The sequence below is a fragment of the Rhipicephalus sanguineus genome, chromosome 10, assembly GCF_013339695.2.
Source record: "Rhipicephalus sanguineus isolate Rsan-2018 chromosome 10, BIME_Rsan_1.4, whole genome shotgun sequence".
Classification (NCBI taxonomy): Eukaryota; Metazoa; Arthropoda; class Arachnida; order Ixodida; family Ixodidae; genus Rhipicephalus; species Rhipicephalus sanguineus.
Genome location: NC_051185.1, coordinates 88,194,538 through 88,221,777, shown reverse-complemented (window position 1 = coordinate 88,221,777; position 27,240 = coordinate 88,194,538). Strand labels below are relative to the sequence as shown.

Here is a 27,240-nt window from a genome sequence, read left to right as displayed (position 1 = left end):
AGTTCGCTGCTTTGGCTTGTGGTATACCGAAAAATTTTGGTTGAGAATATATAACATGGATTCGTAAAATGTGGAATTACGCACGTATTGTGTTATGGCTTCAGTTACGATATTGCTGAAACGGCGCTTCGAAAACGTCTACAAGTAAACAGGGTTCTTAAAAAATCTTGCCCCCAAGCGAAACATTCAGAGTTATGACAACGTTTAACAATGGCAGCGCTGACAAATTTGCGAATCTTCGCACGTTTGCAAGCGAGGTTTGTAGATTCCTACGACAGCATGTATGGCAGAAAACATACATTTATTAGTGAAATGGACGTGCATGGTGTTGAACGCACTGGCGATCGGGAACACATCTAACTCGACGGCCGTAAAAACATGTGCCGCAAATCTGGCATGATAACCGCGCAGACCGGTTATCAAGGCGACGCTTTACCGCGTCTCCTAAAGAGCGACAATACTACCAGAATTATAGCTCGCGTGGTCATCATTTCTGCCCGCCACAGCTAAACTATATCTTCACGATAATCCGCGCGGGCCACCAAATCGCTCAGCAAACGTTGAGCACAGCTAGGCACGCACACACGGCCTCACCGCACTCTCCCTAGCCCCTAGAGCAGGGGATGCACGTTCACCTGCGCCCCCTCCCACCGTACAGCCCTTACAGACACACACAGGGCACGCTTCGCCTCCTCCACCCTGATATTTTTCAATAGAGCTTTAACTATGCATGGATGTGTGTTCTATAGCACCAAAACAAAACCGAAACCATTTAGGCGTTCGTGGAGGCTACTTTAATCCAAAGCCGAAGCCATCAATACGAGACAGCCATTTTGGCGTCGTTAGACGGCATTGTTCGTGATCCGTCTCGTTGTGGTCGTTCTTTAGTGCTTTAGTCCGCCAGAATAATCTGTGTCGTCAGGCGTGATTGCAAGTGATTGTTTTGCGTGACTTTCTTCGTGCTATGCATTCGTGGCGTAGTATGGTATCGTCGGCTCGCTCTTGCCGTGTCTGGCTGATCGTTTTGTGTGACTTTCCTTCCGTGCTATGCATTCGTGGCGTAGTATTGTGTCGTCGGCTCACGCTTGCCGTGACTGGCTGAAGCAGTGTCACTCAGTGTTTGGGAAAAGCAGCCTCCGGACGGAGAAGTCCCTGCAGTAAGCTTCGTTTCGTCGTGAACTTGCCTGAGCAAGATGGCAGCGCATGACGGATCCCAGTGGCACCGACAGACGAAGCCTGTGGACGACGCTCCTATGGTCGTTATAGATTTCAGGTGAGTTCTGCCGGCTTCTGCCTACAACTCTTTTATTCGCTTCACACGTAGCTTTGCCACTTGTCTTTTTGATGTTCCAGTTGCACGGATTTTGCTATCGTGTTTCAATGGCTTGGCAACGACAAAAACCGCACTGGACTATCCAGTAGCGGGTAAAACGGAGTGGTGCGCGCCAATATCGTGTTTCCTTATTCCATACATGCCAGAAAAACATGAAATTGCGAGTTGAAATCTCGGTTGCAAGTCGAGTGTGGTGACACGTAGAGCAACGTTGCACCGATATATATTTGAAGGGTAAGTAAGATCAGCTGATGAAAATCAATCTAATGCACCCGGCCCGAACATGCCTGATATCCAGATCATGATTTTGGCTCGTGAAACTCTAGAATTTAGTGTTTCTTTCCTTTGCTACCCAGACGTTGAAACACGTTTAATACGTATTTATTCGCTGCATATTCGAACTTCTCGCCGTGTTTGCTTGCTTGTTTGTTTGTGTGTGTGTGTGTGTGTGTGTGTGTGTGTGTGTGTGTGTGTGTGTGTGTGTGTGTGCGCGCGTGCGTGCGCGCGCGTCCGTGCGTGCGTGCGTGCGTAACTGCTATAAAACTTTGATGCAATAGCTTTTGTAGCACGGTTTCATTTAATTGAAACAGTGGTGACTTCATCTTATGATGCTAAAAAATATCATGCAACAAAGGTAAATGTGAGTTCACTTCAAAGTTGTAGTTATTTTTTTTTTCCACAAACTGCATACGAGCATAACCTCATCCTCCTGTGATACTTGCTTTGTCTAATGTGGTGTGGTGCTAGTACCTAATAGTAAACACAACACCGGCTAGTAATAATGGCAGTAAACATACTGCTCAAACGCTGTGTTTCGTGGATATTGGATGCCTTTGTTATACCAGCCGTGGTTCAGTTCGTTATTATTTTCAACACAAAGATACAGTCTACAGTGATGTTGTGGGCAGTGGACAAAAATCCCTTAAAATGGACTTGGAAGCGTTACGCTGCGAAGCCCAAGGACGCGGGTTCTATTCCTGACCCCGGCAGCTGCATTTAGAAGGGGGCGTGATACAGAAACTCCCATGCCCTCTGATTTGTGCACGTTGAAGAACTCCAGGTAGTTGAAATTAATCCGTGATCTCCCACTATGTAGCACCGCTTAATCGCATTGTGCTTTTTGCTCATAAATCTCTAGCAATTATTGCTTCGTCATTATACCTCGAAACACTCGCTGTATCCTATTTGAATTCTATTCGCCATAGTCTGCAATGAATATTTAGCACTTTTTACAGCAGGGTACCTCATTTGACATTCTTTTACAATGCACCTTAATTGTCCCAATTTCGTGCCATAATCAGCTGTTGTTTTTAATATGTATATAAGTCACTTCAGCACTGTTCCTTTTTGTTTGACCGCTTCTCATCACCTTGATTGTTTGAGGTTTGAGGTGATGTTTGTGCTGCACAGTTTGCCCGAGTTTGCTCCCAACCCTCTATACTGGTCAACGCTGGCTGGTGGGTTGTCCTTCCAGACAAACGGAAAAACGAGACCTTTGCCTGTTGATATAGATCTGAAGAAAAAATGGCACATTAGGCCTTTAGAATAGCTGCACCTTCGTGCAGCTGTTCTGAAGCCAGGCACTAGAAGGGCACGCTCACAATGATGCGACAGAAAGAAGGCAGTGAAGGCAAGCCTAGTCTTGTACATTCGCCATATTTCGTGTAGCTGTATACACATTTTGCCGTTTTCTTCGTTAAACTAATAATAACATTTGGCGTTTAACATCCCAAAACCACGATATGATTGAAAGACGCCGTAGTAGAGGGCTCTGGAAATTTCGACTACCTGGGGTTCTTTAACGTGCAGCTAAATCTAAGTACACGGGCCTCAAATATTTTCGCCTCCAACGAAAATGCAGCCGCCGAGGCTGGGACTCGATCCCGCGACCTACAGGTCTTCGTTAAAATACTGCTAGTCTAGTGGTTATGGTGCTCTACTGCTGACCCGCAGGTTGCGGGATCGAATCCTGGCCGCCGCGGCCGCATTTTCGATGGAGGCGAAAATGGTTTAGACCCGTGTGCTTAGATTTAGGTGCACGTTAAAGAACTCCAGGTGGTCGAAACTTCTGAAGCCCTCCACTACGGCGTCTCTCATAATCTTATCGTGGTTTTGGGACGTCAAACCCCAACAATTATTATTATTATTAAAATACTGCTGCCATGCTATACAGGGTGATTTTTTTTCAGACAGTACATATCTTTTATAAAAAACTATGACAGTCACGCTCCAGTAGTACTCTAGTTCGAGGCGGAAATATTCTGCCGCAACAAAAAATGCGTTGACGGGACTAATTGACAAAAACCCGTTAACTAATTTTTATTTATTGACTTGAGGGCAGTTGTTTATATTAGAAATTTGTAGTGCGTGCCGCTTTATGGTATACCCATTTTTCAGAAATCATGAAAGTTTTACGTAACTCGAGATATTTATTGTGAAATTTTAAGGGCTAAATCAAAACTGATCGTGTCCGGCACACAGAAAACGCGGTTTTTCTGTTACGTCAGACCGGAGCTGCCCGCGACAAGGGAGTGACGAAATTTGAATGAAGGCGCGTCGTGGTCGTACCTTTTCGTGAAAACTGGCAAGTCATCTAACTTGCGTCAGCGGATCGCCTTACCTTTGCATGTGGCGTTTGGTGCTCATTTGTTTCTTTCGAGATGCGCGCATCCGAAACAACAGTAATATCAACCTTTTCTTTCTATGTTTACAGATAAGTACCACACATCGCACCCAAATAATAAGCTGTTTACTTGTGTATTTCTGAATGCTTGCAGATTTCCCTGATCACATTCTGCTTCGGCCCACCTTCATTAAACTATCATCACCTTCTTTTCACGTGTAGCTCCGAGCTTACGTAACAGAGAAGCGACGTTTCCTGCACGTCAGGCGCTATCAGTTTCGATTTCGTCCTTGAAATTCAAGGATGAATATCACGAATTACGTGTAACTTTCGCGATTAAAAAAAATGTGTATGCCATAAATTGGCACGCGATACAACTTTCTAATATAAACAACTACCTCGAGGTCAGGAATTAAAAGTTAATTAATGAGTTTTTGTTAATTAATCTCTTCATTACCATTTTAGTTGCAGCAAACTATTTCCTTCTTGACATAGAGTGTGTGCGCGAAAACATCTTGAGCATGACTATTATACAATTTTGATAAGAAATATGCGTTCTCTAAAAAAACATCCTTCTAATTGTACGGAGGTCATGCAGCGGAAACAGTTGCAGCTGGCTAAGGGAGTAACAGACCCTCAAAGTACAGCAAAGTTAATGAGTATCCCTGGTTTTGTTCATTGCCATGACACTTCATGGAATCTGGTGTGTGAGCGCTGCCCTTGTCAGATTAAAAGGTGATCGATCTGTCTGTCATCATGTGTTTATTTTTGTGCACTTGACTATTTCAGGTTGCTTCAAGACTGCACATTGAAGCTCTACAGCTGCATTTGACCAGGAAGCCTCCTTGGAAACTTCGTGTCTCGAGGTAGTCAAGACGTGTCCAAGAATTCGGAATAGCCACGCTTAAGGTCTGGCCGTGAGTGGTCTCGAATCAGTGCAACCTGCTGTCCTTTTCGCCAGAATGCCACCTGACCCTGACATGGTCTGGGAACACGACACTGCCAAGCTCATGCACGCAAGCTGTGTCACCTATTGGGGTCCTGTATCTCAGATGACTACATGAGAATCCTGTACTACATGAGAACTACACATGTTGCATGTTTTGCGCTGTATGCCACATAAAACATGTAATGGATGTCGCAAAGAAGTGCTTGATGGCTGGCCATTGATTCCTATTCATAAAAACTGACTGCTGGCTATGCTAATGTTTATGCCAGGTCTAGTATATTGCCGCATTTGACAGTAATGAACGATGTTAGCGAAACTATTGCTTTTCATATCTCACTCATTCTGACAGTAATGTGTCTCGCTGTATTTCTGGACGGTGTTTCTGTATTTCAGTTCTGTACAGAACTCTCCATACCACCGCTAAATATATATATTTATATATATCATACCTTATATATATAAGGTACTTGACACACGACGTACGTTTTAGCATTAGCATAGTGCTAAAACGTACGTCGTGTGTCAAATGCCTTCCTACAGTATCAGGACCTTCGTGATCTTTCTGTAGCTCTTATATTTAAGGGTCATTCCATGCCAAGTGTCCCAGACGTGGCGCTCGCACATCGCAGCTTTTGCTGATAAAATTTGTGCCTTTTTCCTGTGCCACATGGAGTATTGTGGCAAAACATTCTTGCTCGAAAAAATTTTTGACGGTCCTGGCACCCCCTCGAATTTCGCTTCTATTTATTAAACTGTACCTAATAGAAAAATGTGTATAAAATCTACTTTTGTCTGTTGAGCTTCTAAACTGCGCTTGCGCTATCGCAGAGGTTCTGTTTAGTTGTCCCATTCATTATTTCCGAATTTTTGTGTTTCACTACCAGCTACGTAGCTTCAAAAACTACAAAAATCTTCAAAGTTCGTGAATTTTTCTTGAGCTATCTGGAACTCACCCTAACCAATATTAATAATAGCCTGATTTCCAGGAAAGTGTATTTTAGTACAGAAATGTTTAGGGGTAAAATAGACTTCAGATCTTTCCGAAAAAAAATTGTGAAATTAGAGAAAATGTACGATTTGTTGCATGTTTGACTATATTTTTCATACTGATGCGGTCAAAGTAAAAATCCTCGTCATGCGGCGTTTGATAAAAGACTTCATCGTTAAGTAATGAAAAAAGTCTTATCAAATCATTTTTTTCTTTTAAGGAAGAAAATAATTTTTGAATTTGGCCCTCCGAACGCGCAGTGCATTTCATTTTGTTGCCACTTCGCCGCAAAGCACGTGGTAGCCCTTGCAGCTGACACTCGTCACAGGCAACGGCCAGATGCGAGATGTATGTCAGTGGCTCGTGAGTGGTCGAAAGTCTTGTCACGTTGATGTCAGGGCGACGAGTAATGAATTCGCGTTACAATGTGAGCTTGCTTGGCGGGCCCAATGGGAAGTATGGACGCCCGAGAGCAGCCTATGGCATCATTGGCACATTGTGCTAGAGGCCGTCTGTACAACATGTATACCCTGAGAAAGAAGTGTGTACAGTGTGCATTATTTCTTTCAGTATGTGCATGCTAGTTGTGCAGACGTCCCTCTAGGACATTGTGCCAACGACTCCACATGCTGCTCTCGGGCGTCCATATTTCCCATTGGGCCCGCCTAGCAAATGCTCATTGTAACGCAAATTCATTACTCGTCGCCCTGACAGCGCGACAAGACTTTCGACCACTCACGAGCCGCTGACATACATCTCGCATCTGGCCGCTGCCTGTGACGAGTGTCAGCTGTAAGGGCGACCACGTGCTTTGCGGCGAAGTGGCAGCAAAATGAAATGCACTGCGCGATCGGAGGGCCAAATTCAAAAATTATTTTCTTCCTTAAAACAAAAAAATGATTTGATTAGACTTTCTTCGTTACTTAACGATGAAGTCTTCTATCAAACGCCACATGACGAGGATTTTTACTTTGACCGCATCAGTATGAAAAATACGGTCAAACATGTGACAAATCGTACATTTTCTCAAATATCACAATTTTTTCGGAAAGATTTGAAGTCTATTTTACCCCTAAACATTTCTGTACTAAAATACACTTTCCTGGAAATCAGGCTATGATTAATATTGGTTAGGGTGAGTTGCAAATAACTCAAGAAAAATTCACGAACATTGAAGATTTTTGTAGTTTTTGAAGCTACGTAGCTGGTAGTGAAACACAAAAAAAATCGGAAATAATGAATGGGACAACTAAACAGAACCTCTGTGATAGCGCAAGCGCGGTTTCGTAGCTCAACACACAAAAATAGATTTTATACACATTTTTCTATTAGGTACAGTTTAATAAATAGAAGCGAATTTCGAGGGGGTGCCATGATTGTCAAAATTTTTTTCGACCAAAAGTGTTTTGCCACAATACTCCATGTGGCACAGGAAAAAGGCACAAATTTTATCAGCAAAATCTGTGATGTGCGAGCGCCACGTCTGGGACACTTGGCATGGAATGACACACACACACACACACACACACACACACACACACACATATATATATATTGAGAGAGCGTAGGCATCGGCAAGTTGGTAATTCATGTTTGACTTTTTGAGCGCGCAAAAGAACAGGGACGAAAAACGACGCAGACACAGCGCTGACTTCCAACATATGCTTTATTTTCTACAGTGGTACATACATATATAGACAACAAAAAGCAACGCACGCAGGCGCATTGTACAGGAAGGCTTCATGTAAAACCACAAATAAGTATGCATGATAAGCAATCAAACAACCTGATACCGGATTTTTTTCTTCTTTAAGAGATCAAGCGGTCATTCCTGACTACCACTATCGTCTAGTCACCCCGTGGGCCTTGCTTAGAAAGTCTAGTTCTTTTTGGATAGGTCAATTGAAGGTGCACTAATGCACATGTCTCCCAAACTTGCAATCTTCGCCGCTTCAATTATCTCACATGTTGTTTGTGCCTGGCTCCTTCCTGTCGCAGTGCACTGCGAATACATGGGATCGCACCCACACTTCCTGCAGTGGAAAGCCAAATGTCCCACACCTCCAGTTCGCACGTTATTTGCGTGCTCACGCAGCCTGTCATTGGCACACCGTCCCGTCTGCCCTATGTATTTCTTGCCACAGGACAGCAGTAACTCATAAACGATGTTGTTCTCACATTTAACAAAGCTTTCTTTGTGCTTTTTTTTGGCACCTGGGTTTTTCAGAACCACTGTAGGAGGCCTTGCACAGATTATAAAGCTTGTTTGGTGCTGAAAGGACGACTCTTACGTTGGCGTTGTTTCCTATCTTTTTCAGCCTATGTGAGACATCGTGATGGTACGGTATGACGGCGCATTTCTGCTTGACAGGCTCCGTTTCTGGTGAAGCCTGCTCCTCACCCTCGCGAGCATGTTTGACAGTCTTGAGAAGACCCTCCGCCACAGATGTGACGACATACTGAGGAAACCCCGCCTTTTTCAGGCAGTCAGCTTGCGCCTGGAAACTACACGAACACTTGTGAGGACATGAGCGGCGAAGCGCATTCATTAGGGTTAATTTTGCAATACCCCTTTTAACTAGCTTGGAGTGGCCCGAAGAAAACGGCAGAAGCGGCTTATTGGCCCTAGGCTCGTACGACCAGCAGACCTGGTCTCGCTCAAAGAACATTCGTAAGTCAAGAAAACGCAAGGCGTTGTTTTGCGGCATTTCATGCGTGACTGCGAGCGGTTGCAGGAAACGCGTGAACAGATCAAGTACGTTTGAAGAATCATTGCCAAATTCGCCTGGACTTGATTCTAGAAAGACAACGTAGTCGTCTACATATCTAAACACCTTCTTTACATTTGTGCCTGTTAGCTCTGTTTCTAGTTTCTAGTAACAGGCACAAATGTAAAGAAGGTGTTTAGATATGTAGACGACTACGTTGTCTTTCTAGAATCAAGTCCAGGCGAATTTGGCAATGATTCTTCAAACGTACTTGATCTGTTCACGCGTTTCCTGCAACCGCTCGCAGTCACGCATGAAATGCCGCAAAACAACGCCTTGCGTTTTCTTGACTTACGAATGTTCTTTGAGCGAGACCAGGTCTGCTGGTCGTACGAGCCTAGGGCCAATAAGCCGCTTCTGCCGTTTTCTTCGGGCCACTCCAAGCTAGTTAAAAGGGGTATTGCAAAATTAACCCTAATGAATGCGCTTCGCCGCTCATGTCCTCACAAGTGTTCGTGTAGTTTCCAGGCGCAAGCTGACTGCCTGAAAAAGGCGGGGTTTCCTCAGTATGTCGTCACATCTGTGGCGGAGGGTCTTCTCAAGACTGTCAAACATGCTCGCGAGGGTGAGGAGCAGGCTTCACCAGAAACGGAGCCTGTCAAGCAGAAATGCGCCGTCATACCGTACCTTCACGATGTCTCGCATAGGCTGAAAAAGATAGGAAACAACGCCAACGTAAGAGTCGTCCTTTCAGCACCAAACAAGCTTTATAATCTGTGCAAGGCCTCCTACAGTGGCTCTGAAAAACCCAGGTGCCAAAAAAAGCACAAAGAAAGCTTTGTTAAATGTGAGAACATCGTTTATGAGTTACTGCTGTCCTGTGGCAAGAAATACATAGGGCAGACGGGACGGCGTGCCAATGAGAGGCTGCGTGAGCACACAAATAACGTGCGAACTGGAGGTGTGGGACATTTGGCTTTCCACTGCAGGAAGTGTGGGTGCGATCCCATGTATTCGCAGTGCACTGCGACAGGAAGGAGCCAGGCACAAACAACACGTGAGATAATTGAAGCGGCGAAGATTGCAAGTTTGGGAGACATGTGCATTAGTGCACCTTCAATTGACCTATCCAAAAAGAACTAGACTTTCTAAGCAAGGCCCACAGGGTGACTAGACGATAGTGGTAGTCAGGAATGACCGCTTGATCTCTTGAAGAAGAAAAAAATCCGGTATCAGGTTGTTTGATTGCTTATCATGCATACTTATTTGTGGTTTTACGTGAAGCCTTCCTGTACAATGCGCCTGCGTGCGTTGCTTTTTGTTGTCTATATATAGATATGTACCACTGTAGAAAATAAAGCATATGTTGGAAGTCAGCGCTGTGTCCGCGTCGTTTTTCGTCCCTGTTCTTTTGCGCGCTCAAAAATGTCAAACACACACACACACACAGATATATATATATATATATATATATATATATATATATATATATATATATATATATATATATATATATATATATATATATATATATATAATATAAAATGCTTAACAATTGTGGTGACGTGGCTAAGGACTACGCATTATTCGCAGGATGTTGTGCCTATAGTTTAGGTGCTTACTGATAAAACAGTAGGTTGTCATTACAATGTGAACATGTATGAAATGGCATGAAGTGTTTAAAACCGATTCAAAGAATAATTTTACGAATCGCAGAAATTTCAGTTTGTTTATAGGATGAAGGCATGCAGACGTGAAAGAGAAGACACAGACAAACCAAACGCTAGCGTTTGAGCTGTCCGCATCTCTTCTGTTTCCGTGTTGCATGGCTTACTTTCTTCTAGAATCAACATTTTTTGTTGTTTTACGCGAGCGGAAATTGTTCTGAGACTCATCTATATAAACTTCGAGTAGTATTTTATTTCCCCCAGAGGAATCGAATGCAGCACTGTAAAGTTGCTACAAAAACTTGTTGCGGCTGTCATGCATCCACCACAGTGTTCCTGTTTGAGTAAACCCGGTGGAAGTGCCTTGTTGAGTAACAAGAGGTAGCGGCACCAACTTTCGTCGATTGTCAGATAAAAACCCTAATGGTGTTCGCTCTGATTTGAAGTTCTTTTGAAATTCTTGATCAATCTCTATAAAACTTGTTTAGTTTATGTGTATTTGTACGCTGATTTTGAAAATGCAAATATTTTTCTACTATTATATGTCGTGTTAAGTATATCAAACATTTCATGTGCCATGTTAGGCCTGCACGAGTTACAAAGTAAGCATATCACAATAATATGAAATGGGAACTGTATGCAACATAACCAGAATGCATGTCCTAAACCCACTTAACAATAGTCATAGTATGCTGAACATTGACCAGTAAGTGTATGTCTAGCTGGTGATTCGCTCACGAGAGTTCAATATTACGTAACTTTTAACTCAAATGGGTTTAAAACGCGAGTTCGTATGTGGGCTAGTGGGTTCATGAACATTATGCCAGAACAGCGCAGTAAACTCCTTTGCCAGAACAGCGCAGTAAACTCCTTTAAAACTATTGCATACAGTTTTTATCCCCTAACTATAGCGATATGTCGATTTACTTTGTAACTCCAAGTTTGGAAAGGCTTGCTCATCAAGACACATGAAATTTTTATGTGTAAAAACTGCGTTTTCTTCCAGATAATTGCATATTTGAAATCGCCACATAAGTAAACCTAAACTCAGCAAGTTTCATCAATATCGACCAAGAAGGAAAATAAACGCATTATTTGTTGCAGAGTGTCTCATTGAGTACCACGAAGTGGTCACACTGACTCTTGCCAGGGGAGTCATGTACACCACTGTCCTTAAGGACAACGGAGTCAAAGGAACGCTCCAGTGGGGGTCAGCGTTACCATGGCAAAGGGGTCACCCTGACTACCTAGAGGTACTAGCGGGAAATAAAAGGTAGTCATGTAGACTCCTGCGTTGGGAGTAACGTAGACTCTCTGCTTGTGAAGAAGGGAGTCGTTGGTCTGAAGAACGAAGGGAGTCGTTTGACACCCCAAATTGTGAAGAAGGGAGTCGTTGGTCTGAAGAACGAAGGGAGTCGTTTGACACCCCAAAAGGTCATCATATGTGTAGCGAGGCGATTACCACCCAAAGGTAGTCAGTACAGACACCCTTTTTTTTAAGAGTGTAGGTATTAGCAACACCAGACGCGGTAAGCCGATATGTAGTGCTGACACTTGTCTGCTGTGATGGAGAACGCACACACGTTTCACGGACCCGTGTGCATGTGTGGAAGGAGCTCTTGACCGTTCTCAATTAGATGGCGGCGAGCGTGCTCTCTTTGCTATTGTGATGATGTGCGCAACGCAGACCTCGCCGATTCCGCTGCTTCTCTGTGTGTGTTCGGTCTCTGGCAGCCGGCGAAGTGGGATGCGGCCTACGTCGAAGTTGCGCATCGCCGTGTTCTTACATGTGCCCACGCTGCCGCACCTGCAGTGAAGGCACTTGCTGTCGACGACAGATTGAAGCCCCGTAATTGCAGTGGGCTCATCGCTCCAGGTTTCAGAAAGCGCTTACACGCCAATTCCTGTGAGCAGGGCGTCTCTTTTTAGGTCGCGCACGTGCGCGTGCACAGACTGCGTTGAGAGCGGCGAGCTGAAATTATTTTTTTGTGGCTGTGGCAACGAATGAAGGTGGTCCAAGACAATGCCTAGAAGCCTGTTGGCTAGCCGGGTAATGTCTAGAAGCCTGTTGGCTAGCCGGGTAATGTCGTCGACAGACTGCATCGATAGAGCCGGCGACATGTCGGAACCTGAAGTCACCTTTTGCGTTGGTGAGGTATAGGCCGTCGAGGCTGGTAGCCCTGGAAAGAGCTACGTAAACGAACTTCAGTGGATAGTGCTTATTGTATCGGAAGACTACCTGGGCGTATGCGGCCCTTTCTGACTTATATATAGCTATTGTTATATCGTGCATAATGATTATGACAGCATTAGCGAAGACATCACTGTTTATTCTATCTTCTTCCTTCTCCCTGAGGCGGCCGCCAAGCGCGTGCCATCTCACAGCGCCGTCGTCGGTAGCGACGCCTTATATAACATATCCCCTTTTGCAAAAAAAAAAAGAAAAAAAGAAACACAGTTCTCCTTTACTGTCTAACATAGTCCTTCAACTTTTTCGGAGTCTTCTTCTTACGTGCGCTTCTTCTTACGCACGCATCACATCCTGACAGGTTAGGGGAAACTTGCGTGCTCTCTGCCACATATGCTCCACGGTCTGCATTTTCACGGCTATCCACTCCTGATGTGTCATGTTGTGATGCACTAGATGACTGATTAGATGTCGGTGACCAGTTCATGACAGCAGAGGTGCCGGATTTCATTTTGTTGACAGCTCCATGGTGAACAGCGGCTAACTTCGATGCGTTCCACACTCGCCCATCTTCCAACAGATACGAGGCTGGTCCACGTTTTTCAATTATCTTCTTGGGCGCGGAGAATTGTGGCGACAGCTTGCCATGAACTGTGGATAACTTAACCCGTACGTAATCACCAACGACGAAGCTGGGTACCTTGGCTCCACGTTTTTCATCGGTGTAGCTCTTCGACATCCTTTGCTTGTTTCTTACGCGCTCTCGCAACTGCTCAATCGCCCTTGACGGGTCCGCGCTGAAGCATTTGTCAGGCAATCCCACGATGTCGAGTCTTGTGCGAGGTTGGCGTCCATGAAGAAGAACAGCGGGTGCCACACCAGTAGTCGCGTGAGGCGTACAGCGATATACTTGCAGGTAATCAAGCATGGCTGTTCTTATATCACGGCGTTCAAACAGGGCTAGTTGAATATATGACTTCAGCACCCTATTAAACCTTTCCACCAAGCTGTTAGCTTGCGGGTAATACACAGAAGAGTTGTAATGCGTTATTCCGCGTTCTGTGAGAAATTCTTCAAAGCTTGCTGAAGAAAACTGTGGTCCATGATCGGACACGCGACCACGTGGGTATCCTTCTCGTGCAAAAAGTTCAAGTAAAAACTTCTTTACTGTAGAAGTGGTCGCATCTCGTACGAAAGCCACTTCGGGCCACTTGCTGTGATAGTCAATAACAGTAATGGCAAATCGGCAGTCGGCTGAAGCTTGCGAGAAAGGTCCCACGATGTCGATAGCAATCTTTTCCCAGGCTCTGTCAGGAAGAGGAACGGGTTGCATCGGCGCTGCAGAGGTACGTGCAGACTTGTCACAAGACTGGCAAATCACACACGTGCGCACAAGTTCTTCAATGTGGCTATCCATGCATGGCCACCAATAGGACTCTCTCAGGCGCGCTTTGGTACGACTAATGCCTGGGTGTGACTCGTGGGCCAGATCCATAAGACGCCGTGTCACAGTCGCAGGCACGACAATACTGTCACCCCGGCACAGTATATCACTGACGACAGAGAGTTCAGCTCTCACGTAAAAGTAAGGCAGCAACTCTTTTGACAATGCTTTCTTGTCAGGCCAAGAAGTAGTCGTGAAGTGCTTAACTTCACAAATAACCTGATCATTGGCACTTGCTTCTTGAAGTTCTTGCATGGTAACTACTGGAGACAAAAGACATATAAATTCTTCTTCGGATGTATCGCGGATTGAACTCTGTACGGGTAACCTGGAGAGCGCGTCGGCCACGACGTTTTCGCTGCCCTTCCTGTATTGAACGGTATAGTTGTAGCAGAGCAACCGTGAGGACCAGCGCGCAATCCTTAATGGTCGGTGACCAGTGCCTTTCGTCGAAAGGAGCGTAACCAAAGCCGCGTGATCTGTTCGTAAGATGAAAGGTCGTCCCCACAAGTAAACGTGCCAGTGTTCGCAAGCCCAGACGCAGGCAAGGGCCTCACGTTCGCCGACTGAGTATTTCCGTTCATGCGGTTGAAGTGTGCGTGAGGCAAATGCGACAGTTTGCAGCGAGGTTCCGTTATCCTGCTGAAGTACAGCACCTAGTCCATATCCGGAGGCATCAGTTGTAACGTACACAGGTAAGTGAAGATCAAAGACATGAAGAACTTCGCAAGATGTAAGCAGAGATTTCAGCCGCTCCAAACTGCTGTTTGCTGCCGCACTCCAAACGAAAGGCGCATTTCCCCGAAGCAAGGCACGCATTAGCTCGACAACATCAGAAAAATGAGGGATGAACTTGGAGTAGAAGCCTGCAAGTCCCAGCAGCGAGCGAAGTTCGTTTATGGTTGTAGGTGATGGTGCCTTGTTTATCGCCTCAATGGATGACATCAACGGAAATAATCCTCTGGCGGTGACAACGTGGCCTAGAAAAGTCAACTCTGCTACGTCAAAAACACATTTGTGGTTGAGCCTGAGGCCAGCATCAGAAAGACGTTTCAAAACAGCGCGCAAATTGCCCAAATGATCCTCTCGGGAGTGCCCATACACGATGATGTCATCAATGTAGAATAGGACACATTTGCACCCTTTCAGGATCATATGCATCATTTTCTGAAACGCTGAGGGCGCCGATGCCAGTCCGAAGCAAACCCTCTTGAAGCGAAATAGTCCGTCATGCGTTATGAACGTGGTAAGGTCACGGCTCTCTGGACTGAGCGGTAACTGGTGGTATGCAGAAGCTAAATCTAGCTTCGAGAAGCGCTGTGCCCCAGCCAAGCTGTTCAGGGGTTCCTCAGTTTGCGGCAAAGGAAAACTGTCGACTACTACAGCTTTGTTTGGCTCCCGTAGGTCAACGCACATGCGAATCGAGCCATCTTTTTTTCTGGCTACGACAATAGGTGAGACCCACTCTGAAGAGTCGACGCGCTCAATGATGCCCTGAGCTTCTAATTTCTGAACTTCGGCCGAGACTTGCTCGCGAATGACGAGTGGTAGTCGTCTCAACTTGCTGGCCACCGGTTGGACAGACGCGCGAACTTTGACCTTGTGAGTAAAACCTTTCACAGTTCCCAGCTCTTTTGAAAATAAGTGCTCAAACTCGGACCATAATTCTGGAGGTAGCACAGGAGTTTCTTGCGTCATTAGAAGACACCTGAGAGGCGACCCTTGAATCTTCATATCCAGAGCCGCGATGCCATCTAGTCCAAGAATGGTTGTTCCTCCAGGCACAACGTAAAGTAGGACAGAAGTGCATCGGCCATGGAATGAGGCCGTAGCAATGAAACAACCTTGTATAGGAATTGCTGACTTAGAATAATCGAGGAGCTGGACGGACGTAGACGTCAGTGGATACGCTTTGGAAAAGTGGCGTTGGTAAAGTTCTTCGGCCAAGATTGAAACCGATGATCCTGTGTCGATCAAGAATGACACAGAAATTCCTTCAATTTCCAACGCTGCCTAAATTCCCTTTTTACGGCTCCAGATTTGACAGACACTTAGGTGGTCGTCTGGGTCAGCTGTGTCGTTATCTTCGGCGACATGCTGAACATGTTTCTCACACTTTCGTAGCGACTTGCACACCTTTTCAAAATGGCCCATTTTCTCACACTTTCGACACTTATGTGCCTTGGCCTTGCACTGCGAGCTATTTGCAAGGTGGGCCGTAGAACCACAACGGTAGCATTCCTGCTCTTTCTGAGATCTGCGACACTGACTTTGCATGTCATAGCAAGTACACGTGCTACAATGCCTTTCTCTCTGATATGAAATATTAGCATCTTTTACACGATGAACTTGTGATTCGTTTTGTGCAAGTTCTCTTGCTTCTCTAGTCGCTTGATCGTGCTGTTTCGCAATGGTAAGAGCCCTAGAAAGCGTGAGAGACTCTTCCAGCAGAAGGCGTTCACGTAAATACCCACTTGTAGTTTTCTCAATGAGCTGGTCGCGTATCATGTCGTCCGCCAGGTCACCGAAATTGCATGCTCCTACGAGACTTCTCAGCGCGGTGACGTAATCAGCCGCAGTCTCACCTGGGGCTTGCGTACGTCGACGGAAACGATGACGCGCTGCAGTGAAGTTCACCGTGCTCTTTAAGTGACCTTCCAGCGTCGCGATGGCGTGGTCGAAGTCATCCGGGCTTGGAGACGACGCTAATGGTCCTCCCGCAGCGCTTGCAGCCATAAGGCATGGGTCGTCCTTTGTCGTCAGTGTCTGGAAAATGCGCTGTCCTTCCAATCCCAAGCAGTTGAGCAGGATCGCCTTCCGACGAATAGCAGGTAGATCGGAGGCGCCCGAAGCAATCATGTAGTTCTTGAATGCCTGAATCCATTCCTCCCATGGGATGTCCGGGTGTCCAGGTGAAGACAGGAACGGAGGTGGCGGTTGTAGCCCCGAAATACTCATCGTGGAGGAAGTCTCAGCTGAGTGTCAAGCCGGTAGCACATGGGTTGGTGAATCTTCGTCGCCAAAATATGTTATATCGTGCATAATGATTATGACAGCATTAGCGAAGACATCACTGTTTGTTCTATCTTCTTCCTTCTCCCTGAGGCGGCCGCCAAGCGCGTGCCATCTCACAGCGCCGTCGTCGGTAGCGACGCCTTATATAACAGCTATGTCGTTTGCTTGCGCAAGGTGAAACTGTGCCCTCTTACACGAGATATTTTTCTGGCGTATGTCGTGGTTGTAGTGTGTCACTGATACCGTTAATGTGGATGGCAATCGCCGGGCGGATTCCAAGGGCGGACGTATCAGCATCCCGAAACTCACCACGAAAGCGCGGACAATTTAGAGTTTGTCCTTTTAGTGCGCCAGGGAACGCCGGTTGTGGTCCAAAGACCGAGTCAGAGCTGAGAGTCGATAACACAACGAAATATGTTCTCAGTTAAGGCAGTACAAACATCACAAACACATACACACTCGGCTGGTACCAGTTACAACTTCACAATATAACCCAGATGGTGTTAACACAACGGGAACTACACGAACACATCACGCACTACAAATGCAAGCTCATGCATTACAACTTATTCAAGAACAATTAAAGTCCTGAATGTTCAACAGCGTATCCTGTCCACAATTCTTGGAAGGTACTTCAATGCTTCTCTTCCAGGAAACACTCACGCTAACTCCAGCGCTGACTGTCGTTGTTCCTTCCGACGTCGCAACTTGTCTCGGCTCACAGGGCGTCATCATGCGATTCTTCCAGATCGACGATCGACTGACCGCACAACATCATAAACACGTCTTCTTCGGCTGACGGAGCCATACTTAGCATAACTTCACCATCTCCGGACCGACTGACTCCGTCGTCGGTGCACGCTTTTATTTCCTCTCCTCGGCGTTCTAGAAGCGTCGGAAGGGTTCTTCGGCGTGCAGCACAGCCAAGGCTAGGGAAAGTTCGAGATTCCTCTCGTCGGTTCTACTCACGGCGGCGTCGCTCGGCGTCGCGTCATGCTTTCCCTCTAGAAAGTTCCAGGCTTTGCCGAGCGTTTGATCTGAGACAGCTAGTGGGCGAGGAGGATGCGGCGCGTCGGCGTCTTTTGATACTTTTTTTGCGCTTCTTGGGCGAGCGGCTGTCGCCGTGCTATCCCGCTGCCGTTTGAAAGTGGCCGCGCGCGCGCTTTATTGACGCGCTCGTTTGTGACATGGTGGTTCGAAGTCCGACAGGCACTCATTTCAATTCTATGGAGGGTGTGAGGTATTGATGTGCTTCGTCCTGGCTGGGACGGCATTGCCTACCGTGGACGTTGGAAATTCAAGCCACATTCGCAAGAGGTTGCCGTGCTCGTCACGCTCGGTGTACCACAAGGTGCCCCTGTTTCCATTAACGAGGCCATCGCTTACGTCGATGTTGGCCGTGATCATGTACGCCTTGCTGATGATCAGGTAAATTGAGGCCGGCAGGCTACCCAGGTCGCTTGCGTTAGTGTTGGCCACCTTGGACAGTGCATCCGTGTATACCTGCTCGTTCTTATAGCCAGTTATGTTATCACATGCGGGATGACATAACACATTGTCCGCAGCGTCGAGACAACGTGAGTTACAGCTTTCGACATCCGCTTTGCTGTAGTATAGCCGTATGCCGTCAGGGCACTTAGCGGCGGCTTCTTCGCGTGTCACAAAGCGGCTCTCAGTCAATCTGGCGTCATCCTCGGTCAGCATGAGGCCATCGGCCAGCCTCATAACAAATTATGACAGCACTGCATCATTCTAGCTTACCACGTGGACAAGTGGATGACTGCTGCGTATGGAGAGCATGCGTACAATCTCAGGACTTCGAGAAGCAGTACCTTAGCAGCCCTTTGTTCCTCATGCGGCTGCGCTCCGCTCTCCCATCACTGTGAGATTCCTTGACGATATCGTCACTGGATCTAGCGCGAAATCAACGAAGCCTTCCATATCAAGAACAAAGGAAACATGTGCGTCAGCGAGCCTTCACTTTCTCTCCTCGAAAAAGAGATTAGGTTTTTGAGCTGTTAACGTGGGCCTTTTGGACTCGTGGCGGATTCATGTTGCATTTCATCATTTTGCGCACGTGATGCTTGTTTTCTTTTGTTTCTTTTAGTTATGTTTCTCAGCCATATTCCGGTGTAATAAAGTTACACACAGATGTTCGTCAGCGCTTGTGCTGTGTGGTCACTTTTACAGCGAAAGCTGTTATGAGATCATTTCACCGGCCCTTTTTCGCGCCGTAGTTGTCCGCCGCCGCCGGTGTCCGTAACCACTATAGCTCGAAATAAGAAAAAAAAACGAAATAAGAAAAAATTTCTTGGATAGAACGGGGTTCGAACCTGGGCCCTCTGCGTGGGAGCCCAGTGTTGTACCTCAGAGCCATGCCGGTGCTTGGAACTGCCTTGCAAGAAGACGCTCTACAGGCTTCATGTCCACAAGGAACAACATTAACATATGTAATTTAGTGTGGTAGAAGAGTGAAATAACAACCACGCACCACACAACGCGAATTCTGTAACCAGGCGTCACACAATGCGAATTGCGCAACGAGTGGGCTGTTGGATGCTTCCAACCCATTACAAGGGGCTCTGCAGTAATTATTCATCGTCATCAGGCACAACACCAACAAAGTGCGCATAATGCCCACATGTTTTTAGCGGGTGCCACGGCTCTCCGTTGAATGACGAAAAATGGCATAGGGGCTGTTTTTCTATGTCACAGAAATTATGATGAGGTATAGCGTATTGGGTTCCTCGCAAGTGCACTTGCATTGGTTGCCAAGGAAGCCCATAAGCCCATCATCCATTTCCTCAGGGTCTCAATGAAGTTCTTCCCTCCTCTCTCTGTCTCTCTTTCTCACGTCAACGTATGTTATATTGCATGGTGGGAGAGTGAAATAGCGACCGGGCGTCACATAATGCGAATTACGTAACTGGCGATCCGTTTAAAGCTTCCAACCCATTACAAGGGCTGAGCCACAACTCTTCATCGTCATCAGTCGTTACGTAAACAAAGTGCACATAATGCCTTAAATATGTGTAGCTGGAACCTCGCTTCTGCGCACAATGATGAATAATGGCGTTGTAGGTGCTTCCCAACTTCACAAATATTGTAATTTATGGCGTAGTGGGTACCTTGCTAGTGTACTTGTATGAGTAGCCCCAAGGGAGTTTACAACGGGCTCTAGAAATGCCGCTCTTCCAGCTTTCGCTGTGACTGTGCTGCGCTTTCCGCACAGGCCTGGCGTTTTTTTCTTCATCCCGTTTTTGCGCTGCTCCCCCACTGCATACTGTACACTGGCCCCTCAGAAAACCCATTCTAGGATAGTTTGAAACGGCCACTGTTACGTGCACAGTCGTTCGTTACCATGCGACACGGTTGAGGCATGCACCGAGAACCGAGCCTGGTCTAGCAGTTTAGAAGGCGATGCGCACGGGACCCGATTACGCTAGCGCGTTCTACTCTTGAAGGCGAAGCTCAAGCGTGTTCAAAGTTTTTTTTTTTTCACGTTACTGAGCATGAAACCTAGGAAAAGAGTCCATAATCATCAGATTTTCATTGAGCTAGAATGAGACCATCGCAAGGCACATTGCTATCGCCTTGGTATTGCCCTTCGCCGTTCGTGCTTCCTGGCACTCTTTGTAAGCAATGGCAAACAACAGACTCCGATCAAAATTGGTTTGCTAAAGCCGAAACGGCCACGAGTGTTGGGCTGTATGCTCTCCAGTTTGGCGTTTCTATCTGTCTATTGAACATTTATATTCACCACAATAATCGAGAATTCGGCACAAAGCCGTGCCGCGAGGGCGAAGCATGGTGAAATAAAACGATCTCTCCGAAAGAAGTAAAACCAAATAAAAAAAAGGTTGGTGTTTCGGCGCCCGTATGGGTCACTTCATCACTACATAGTAAACGCAGTGTCATGGCTCTTGTTTAACCGGACACTAACATGGAAGCGATTTTTCTCGTACTAGTAAACTACTCTTTCACGATTCCAAAAACACCAGACTTCCTGCGAGAGGACGCTTCGTAAGCGAGAAAACGCGCGAAAAGGAAATGTACGTGGCGACGCCACCGTAAAGTTCCCGCACTAGTCGCCGTCAGAGTTCTTCAATCATACGAGTTGCGAAATTCCCCGTAGGCCCAATGTATCAAAATCCTCTTAATTGTGGCGTCATCTGTTGACCAAAAAACCAACTGAAAATTGGCCGCGTATCTGTGTGCTACGCTGCAAATCCCGCCGAAAGACGATAGACAAGCGCTGCGTGAGATATCAGCGCCATCTGGCATACGTCGGGAAACATGAGCTTGTACAGAGGGTTTCCTTCTTCCGTGACAGAAGGCGTTCGTCGGTTCGTCGGTTCGCCCTTCGGTGCCCAGGGTAGCTTGTAATGAGGAAAACAACCAGGGGGACTCATTGACAGGCGGTATAGCGAAAAACCAGAGAAAAGGTAAAAGAAGGGAGAAGGCGCGTGTTGCAATTAGTTACATAAACATGCAGGGTGGCAGAAAAAAAGGCAAAATGGTTAGAGATTGAGGGACAGTTAAACAAGGAACAGATAGGTGTTTATGCGGTTACAGAAACACATCTTAGAGACTTCGAAGAGCCACCACATATTGACAATTATATTTGGGAAGGATGTAACAGGATCACATCAGAAAGGAGAGGTGGGGGTGTTGGAATGCTAATTCATAGAAGAACAAAATGGGATAGAGTGAAACAAACGTGTTCAGAGCACATATGGATTTCGGGCACAGTAGGTGGAAAGAAAACGTGGCTAGGTGTAGCTTACTTGTGGACGGGGAATAACTGCAGAGAAAAGAATCTGGAGATAGTGAAATGCATAAGCAACGATAATAAAGAATTTGGTCATGATGCCCAAATAATCCTTCTAGGGGACATGAACGCTCACATTCATGACCTTGACGGATATTCAGACACCAATGGCAAGTTATTACTAGATCTCTGCGAGCAACATAGTCTTGAGATAGCTAACGTTGGGCCTAAGTGTGAGGGGCAGATCACGTGGGAAGTTGGAAACAGGCAATCGAGCATTGATTATTGTCTCATGACAGAAGGAATATATGACAAACTTAGAGAGATGAGAATAGACGAGGAAGGCATTAACAGCTTGGGTAGTGATCATAGACGCATAATATTACAAATGGGATATAAAACTGAAATTAAGAACATAGAATCAAAGTTTGGCAGCTTGTATCTAAATGACAAACAAATAACAAATATAGCCGCAAGAGTCGAGGAAAAAGTAGACGAACTACCAGGCAAAGACTGGAAGTATAGTGAGCTGCTACGTGTAATCACGAAAGAAATGGAAAAAGAGAAGAAAACTATTTGTTGGAAAGGAAAGAGAAAGCCAAAAAGTTGGTGGAACAAAGAAATCCAGGAGGCGATCGAGAAGCGACGTGAGGCATCACGGGAGCACAGACAGGCAAAAAAGGAGAAGTAGCAAGGACAGCGTTGAAATTAGCAAGGGGCTGAGACAGGGATGTCCTTTGTCCCCGCTGTTATTCATGCTGTACATGGTAAGGATGGAAAAAGCGCTAGAAGGTAGCAACATTGGATTTAATTTGTCACACAAACAGGTCGGCACTATGGTTGAGCAGAAGCTTCCAGGTCTATTTTATGCTGATGATATTGTCTTATTTGCGGACAGTCAAGATAATATATAGCGACTGGCAGATATATGCGGAAGGGAATGTGAGGCTCTAGGACTAGGATTTAGTGCAACAAAATGTGGATTGATGTATTCAATGATCACGAAGATCACGCGGTCTTAATACAGGGCCAAAAAATAACGAGGGTAAGCGAGTACAAGTACCTCAGAGTATGGGTAAATGAGGGGGATATATATATGGAGGTACAAGAGAAAGCATCGGTAGCAAAGGGAAAGAGGAATGCTGCAATTATGAAGCACACAGCTTTATGGGGATACAATAGGTACGAGGTGCTTCGAGGGCTGTGGAAGGGTGTGATAGTCCCGGGGCTTCCATTTGGGAACTCAGTGGTGTGCATTAAGTCAGAGGTGCAATCGGGAATGGATGTAAATCAAAGGACGGTGGGCCGCCTCGCGCTGGACGCTCACGGGAAGACGACAAATGAGGCTGCAAAGGGTGATATGGGATGGACAGGCTTTGAAGTGAGGGAAGCTCAGAGCAAAATGAGATTCGAAGAGAGGCTGAGGAAAATGAAGAAGAGTAGATGGGCAGAGAAGGTTTTCAGGTATTTGTATAGAAAAAGCGTTGACAAGCAGTGGAGAAAAAGAGCTATCAGGCTCACCAGTAAGTATACGGCTAGCAGTGCGGGCGATATGGCAACAAGGATCATTAAGCGGAAGGTCAGAGAGGCGGAGAGGACTTATTGTATGACAGCGATGGAAAAGAAGCCGGCTGTGAGTAACTACCGAAAGGGAAAAAACGAAATAAGGAGGGAAAGGTTTTATGATAATTCAAGGGGAAGCGCTTTACTGTTTGAAGCAAGGTCGGGCTGCCTTAGAACGCGTAGTTATAAAGCGATATTCAGTAACGAAGAAGAACAATGTACATGCTGCGGAGGAACTAAGGAAACGATGGAACATGTACTGATTGAATGTGGCGATATTCACCCAGGTATACGAGTGGGCACGAGTCTACAGCAAGCCTTGGGTTTTAAGGACAACAACAACGGAAAGCTCAACACGTCCGCGATAAAAATAGAGACGGCTAGAGTATTGGTGGCAGAAAAGTAGAGATAAAGTACAAAAATAAACAATGGGGAAAAATAAGGTCATTCTGCCTTAAGAGGTAGAAAGATGGACCGTGAATTTATATTTTTTTGGTATAATAACATAGATTTAATCAATGTAGATAAGGTATTAGGCCTACATGAAACAATGAAGGTTTTTTTTTTCTTCGAGCCTGGTGGCAGACATGTCACCGCCCCGTTATAAAGGGGACGCTCATAGCATCCATCCATTTTCAACGCAGTCGCACTTTCAGCGCAGCCGCCATTTTAAGCGCAGCTTAAGAAACTAGGGTCTTTAGAATTACGTATCTATGTATTTTCTGGTAAAGGAACACACTACCTAATATTTGCGTAGTGATGTCGCGCCTTAGTTATGCGCAATGTTTGATTTTTGATCCACAATGTACACAAGTATGAACCTACAAACCAGTTCAAGATGGCTGGCCCTTGGGCAAGTGGTTCAAGTTTTGCCAGGCGGCTGAAACGGGTGACCGACAGACAAAAAGACAGACAGACAGACAGACAGACCAAAATTTCTGCGTTTAAGTTCCCCAAGAAAGACTATCGTCTTAAAATAAACGCTCGCGACGACGCCAGAGCTGCGTGCGCGATTCAGCACCTTGCGAGGAGCGCACGCAGGGGCGGCGCCGCGGCAATCTAGTGTTTTGCATTGCTGCTCCCAGGTGGCGCGACAATCTGCACAGATTCGGCCATGGACATGTCCGGGTGTTGGAACGCAGTTTCGCAACTGGTATGACTGGAGAACTTTGGTCGCTGTGACGTCATAAATTTTGCTGGCGTCTACTAGGGCCTACGAAGTCCCCAATATGTAAAAATAAAGTACGTTGTCTTCTGGGGGAGCAGGAGACTTAACATACCAAGTTTCAGAAAATGTCGTTGAGCCAATGTGGCCAAAAGGGCAAAAACTCTTTGAAATCCGCGACGTCACCACCGGAAATTTCGGCGGGAAATTTGACAGTGATGCTTCTGACATTGATTTTCTCATCTGTTAGTAAGGCTACTGCGGCGAAATTAACGGCATAGACTACAGATTACATAGTATGTTTGTCTCTGTCTAAACTAATTTACTGTTAGACGTTAGTGTCCTTTTAATGAGAGAGATGGCCAAGTGACCGAAACTGACACCGAGGATTAATGCCCAGCTGCCTACGTTTAAAATTTTGCTCATACACCTTGCGCATATTTGCTGAATCTTCTAACCGATGTGATCGGACGCGCTCCAATATGTACGCTACACGCCTTAAGTATCATTACTTGAACCTGTGCTGTTGTTTTCGATGGAATATCCTGGCGTTTCACAGTTGCTTACATACGCTTGCCTAAAGAAGCTCGGTTCACTCACACAGAAATGTGCATACGTTTGGCACAGCATAAAGAAAAGCATAAAGACATTAATTGACCCCCATGCTTCGCCCTTTCCATTGGTGACAAACCATAATTTTTTGTCTACATCAATTCATTTCAATTTGCGGCACTACTACTACCACGGAGCAAGAATTCTTGAGGAGGCGAAACCGCGCTCGCTCGGGCGCCCTAATAAAGTCACGAAATCGGGCACAGCGCTCCCACGCCCTCTGTCGTGAGAGTCCGCCAGCGGAGAAGGAAAAATGCGCGCGTCCCTCTCACCGCGCTCTCCGACGAAGCTCGTCGGTTCAAGGCCACTCGTCACCGATTCGCCGTTCGCGCCCGAATGGGTGTGTTTTAACGCGACAGCGTTAACGAGCCCGTTTCGCAGAAATACCGGTGTCGGCGTCGGTGTCGGCGAGGCTAGCAATTGAGAAGGCGATGCGCACAGGGCCCGATTACGCTATTGCGTTCTACTCTCAAAGGCGAAGCTCAAGCGCACTCCAAGTTTTTGCGGTTAATTAACGAGAAAAATTGCGTCACATACAGGAAAATTACCAGCGTGATATATTTTGTACAACGTGAAATCTATAATTTTTGATAACGTCAACTCAATGAGTTAGGTATAATTTATTTCAACGAATGATGGGACTTACCCTATATGCCATCAATTCAGATTTAGGTTGTTGCGGCGGCCGCATTTAGATGGAGGCGAAATGCTAAAGGCCCGTGTGCTTACATTTATGTGCCCGTTACAAAACCCCAGGTGGTTGAAATAAGATTGAGGGCACGGCGTCTCGAAACAACACTGGCCGTTTCGGTTTTTCAAGGAGAACTTCGCCACCAAGTTCTCCATAATAGCGCCGCCTGTCTATGTCACTGTCCGAGAAGTGCTTCTCGCAAACGTAGTCACGAGGCGTCAGCTGTCGGTCATTTCTTGGTATGGCGCGAGCCCACGCTTCCAACCTCACTGGGTCTCTAGGAACTTTGAAGGTAATTACCTTCTCCTTGCAGGACGCGTACCCACTGCTGCAGTTCGGCACGACACATTTCCGCCCCATCCTGAAGTAGCACTGGTCGAAATCTGCAAAGCACTCTCCTTTTTTCGCGGCGTGAAAAGCGCGCGCAAACATCGAGCAGTCGGCTCCGCCGGCGCAACGCGCGGAAGCCACTGAGAGCGCTAAAGAGAGAAAAAAAAAAAAAAACCAGCAAAACGCCAAGGGAACTTTCCCTCCCAAGGCCACCTACGCATGCGCGCGCAGAACATGCGAGCGAGGAGCGAGGGGCGTGTGCATGCGGCGGCGGACGTCGTCTGCTCATGGGCCGCTACTAGCAGTTCGTTTCAAGCGCTGTACGGCCTATAATTCCGGCAATATCGATTAGTAACTGCAGCTAAAGTATGTCATATCTACCTATTGATGTTACAGACAGAAATCTTAGAAATTTTATAATGTATGAGGAGCTATCACGATTTTTATGCGTCGCGCCCATAGAAGAGCATGTAAAAGATGGCAACAGGCCGAAAGCGTCATCTGTCGTGCTTCGGCGTAACCGCATTCCGGCGTGACGCTATCGCGCCGCCCTCGCGCGCTGCCGCGGCCGAGAGATTCTCCTCCTCAAATACTTCTTTCTCCGTGACTACTACGCTACAGTTATATACATCAATTAATATCCCCTATGCTTTTCTTAGGTTAATTGCCTGTTATATTCATATGGTTGTGCCTAACAAAGAAACTAGTCTCTGGAAAACTGTTTCGTTCTTTCGTTCAGAAATGTACGTATGAAACGCGTACGTCATAGGCGAGCCCCCACAGCACCGGCCGCCCCACGAAGACAGCCCGTGCTCCCAGCGCGAGCGCCTTGACCACGTCGGCGCCCGTGCGCACTCCGCTGTCCAGGTAGACCTCCATCTTGTCACCCACGGCGGCCACAATCTCTGGCAGGACGTCGATCTGCGGAGATGGGAAGAACATTCTTCAACTACGCTGTCTCTGTCAAAAGCTGTATGAGGCGCAAAGGACGACATGGAATCGAAACAAGCTCAACGAAATGTACCTTTTCATTTTCATCCGCTCGTTCACGTGTTTCGCGCCTCGATTTCAATGCATTAGACTGAGAAGAAGAAGATGGATTTCGTTTTCGAGTCGTCTTATGCAATTGAACGAGTGACCGCGTGATTTTATGCGTCATTATCGCGCCGCACCTGCCGGCCTCTCTGAAACGC

General features: G+C 46.4%; 1 protein-coding gene across 1 annotated transcript in view; it reads right to left on the bottom strand.

Annotated features, from left to right (window-relative positions):
* The window catches only part of LOC125760277 (2-Hydroxyacid oxidase 2-like), a 39,931-nt gene extending 12,942 nt beyond the window's left edge, over window positions 1-26,989 (bottom strand). Inside the window, exon 1 of the mRNA XM_049420149.1 lies at window positions 26,810-26,989. Within this exon, the coding sequence (XP_049276106.1) occupies window positions 26,810-26,989 (180 nt within the window). The remainder of the gene's footprint in view (window positions 1-26,809) is intronic.
* Between the last annotated feature and the right edge of the window lie 251 nt (window positions 26,990-27,240).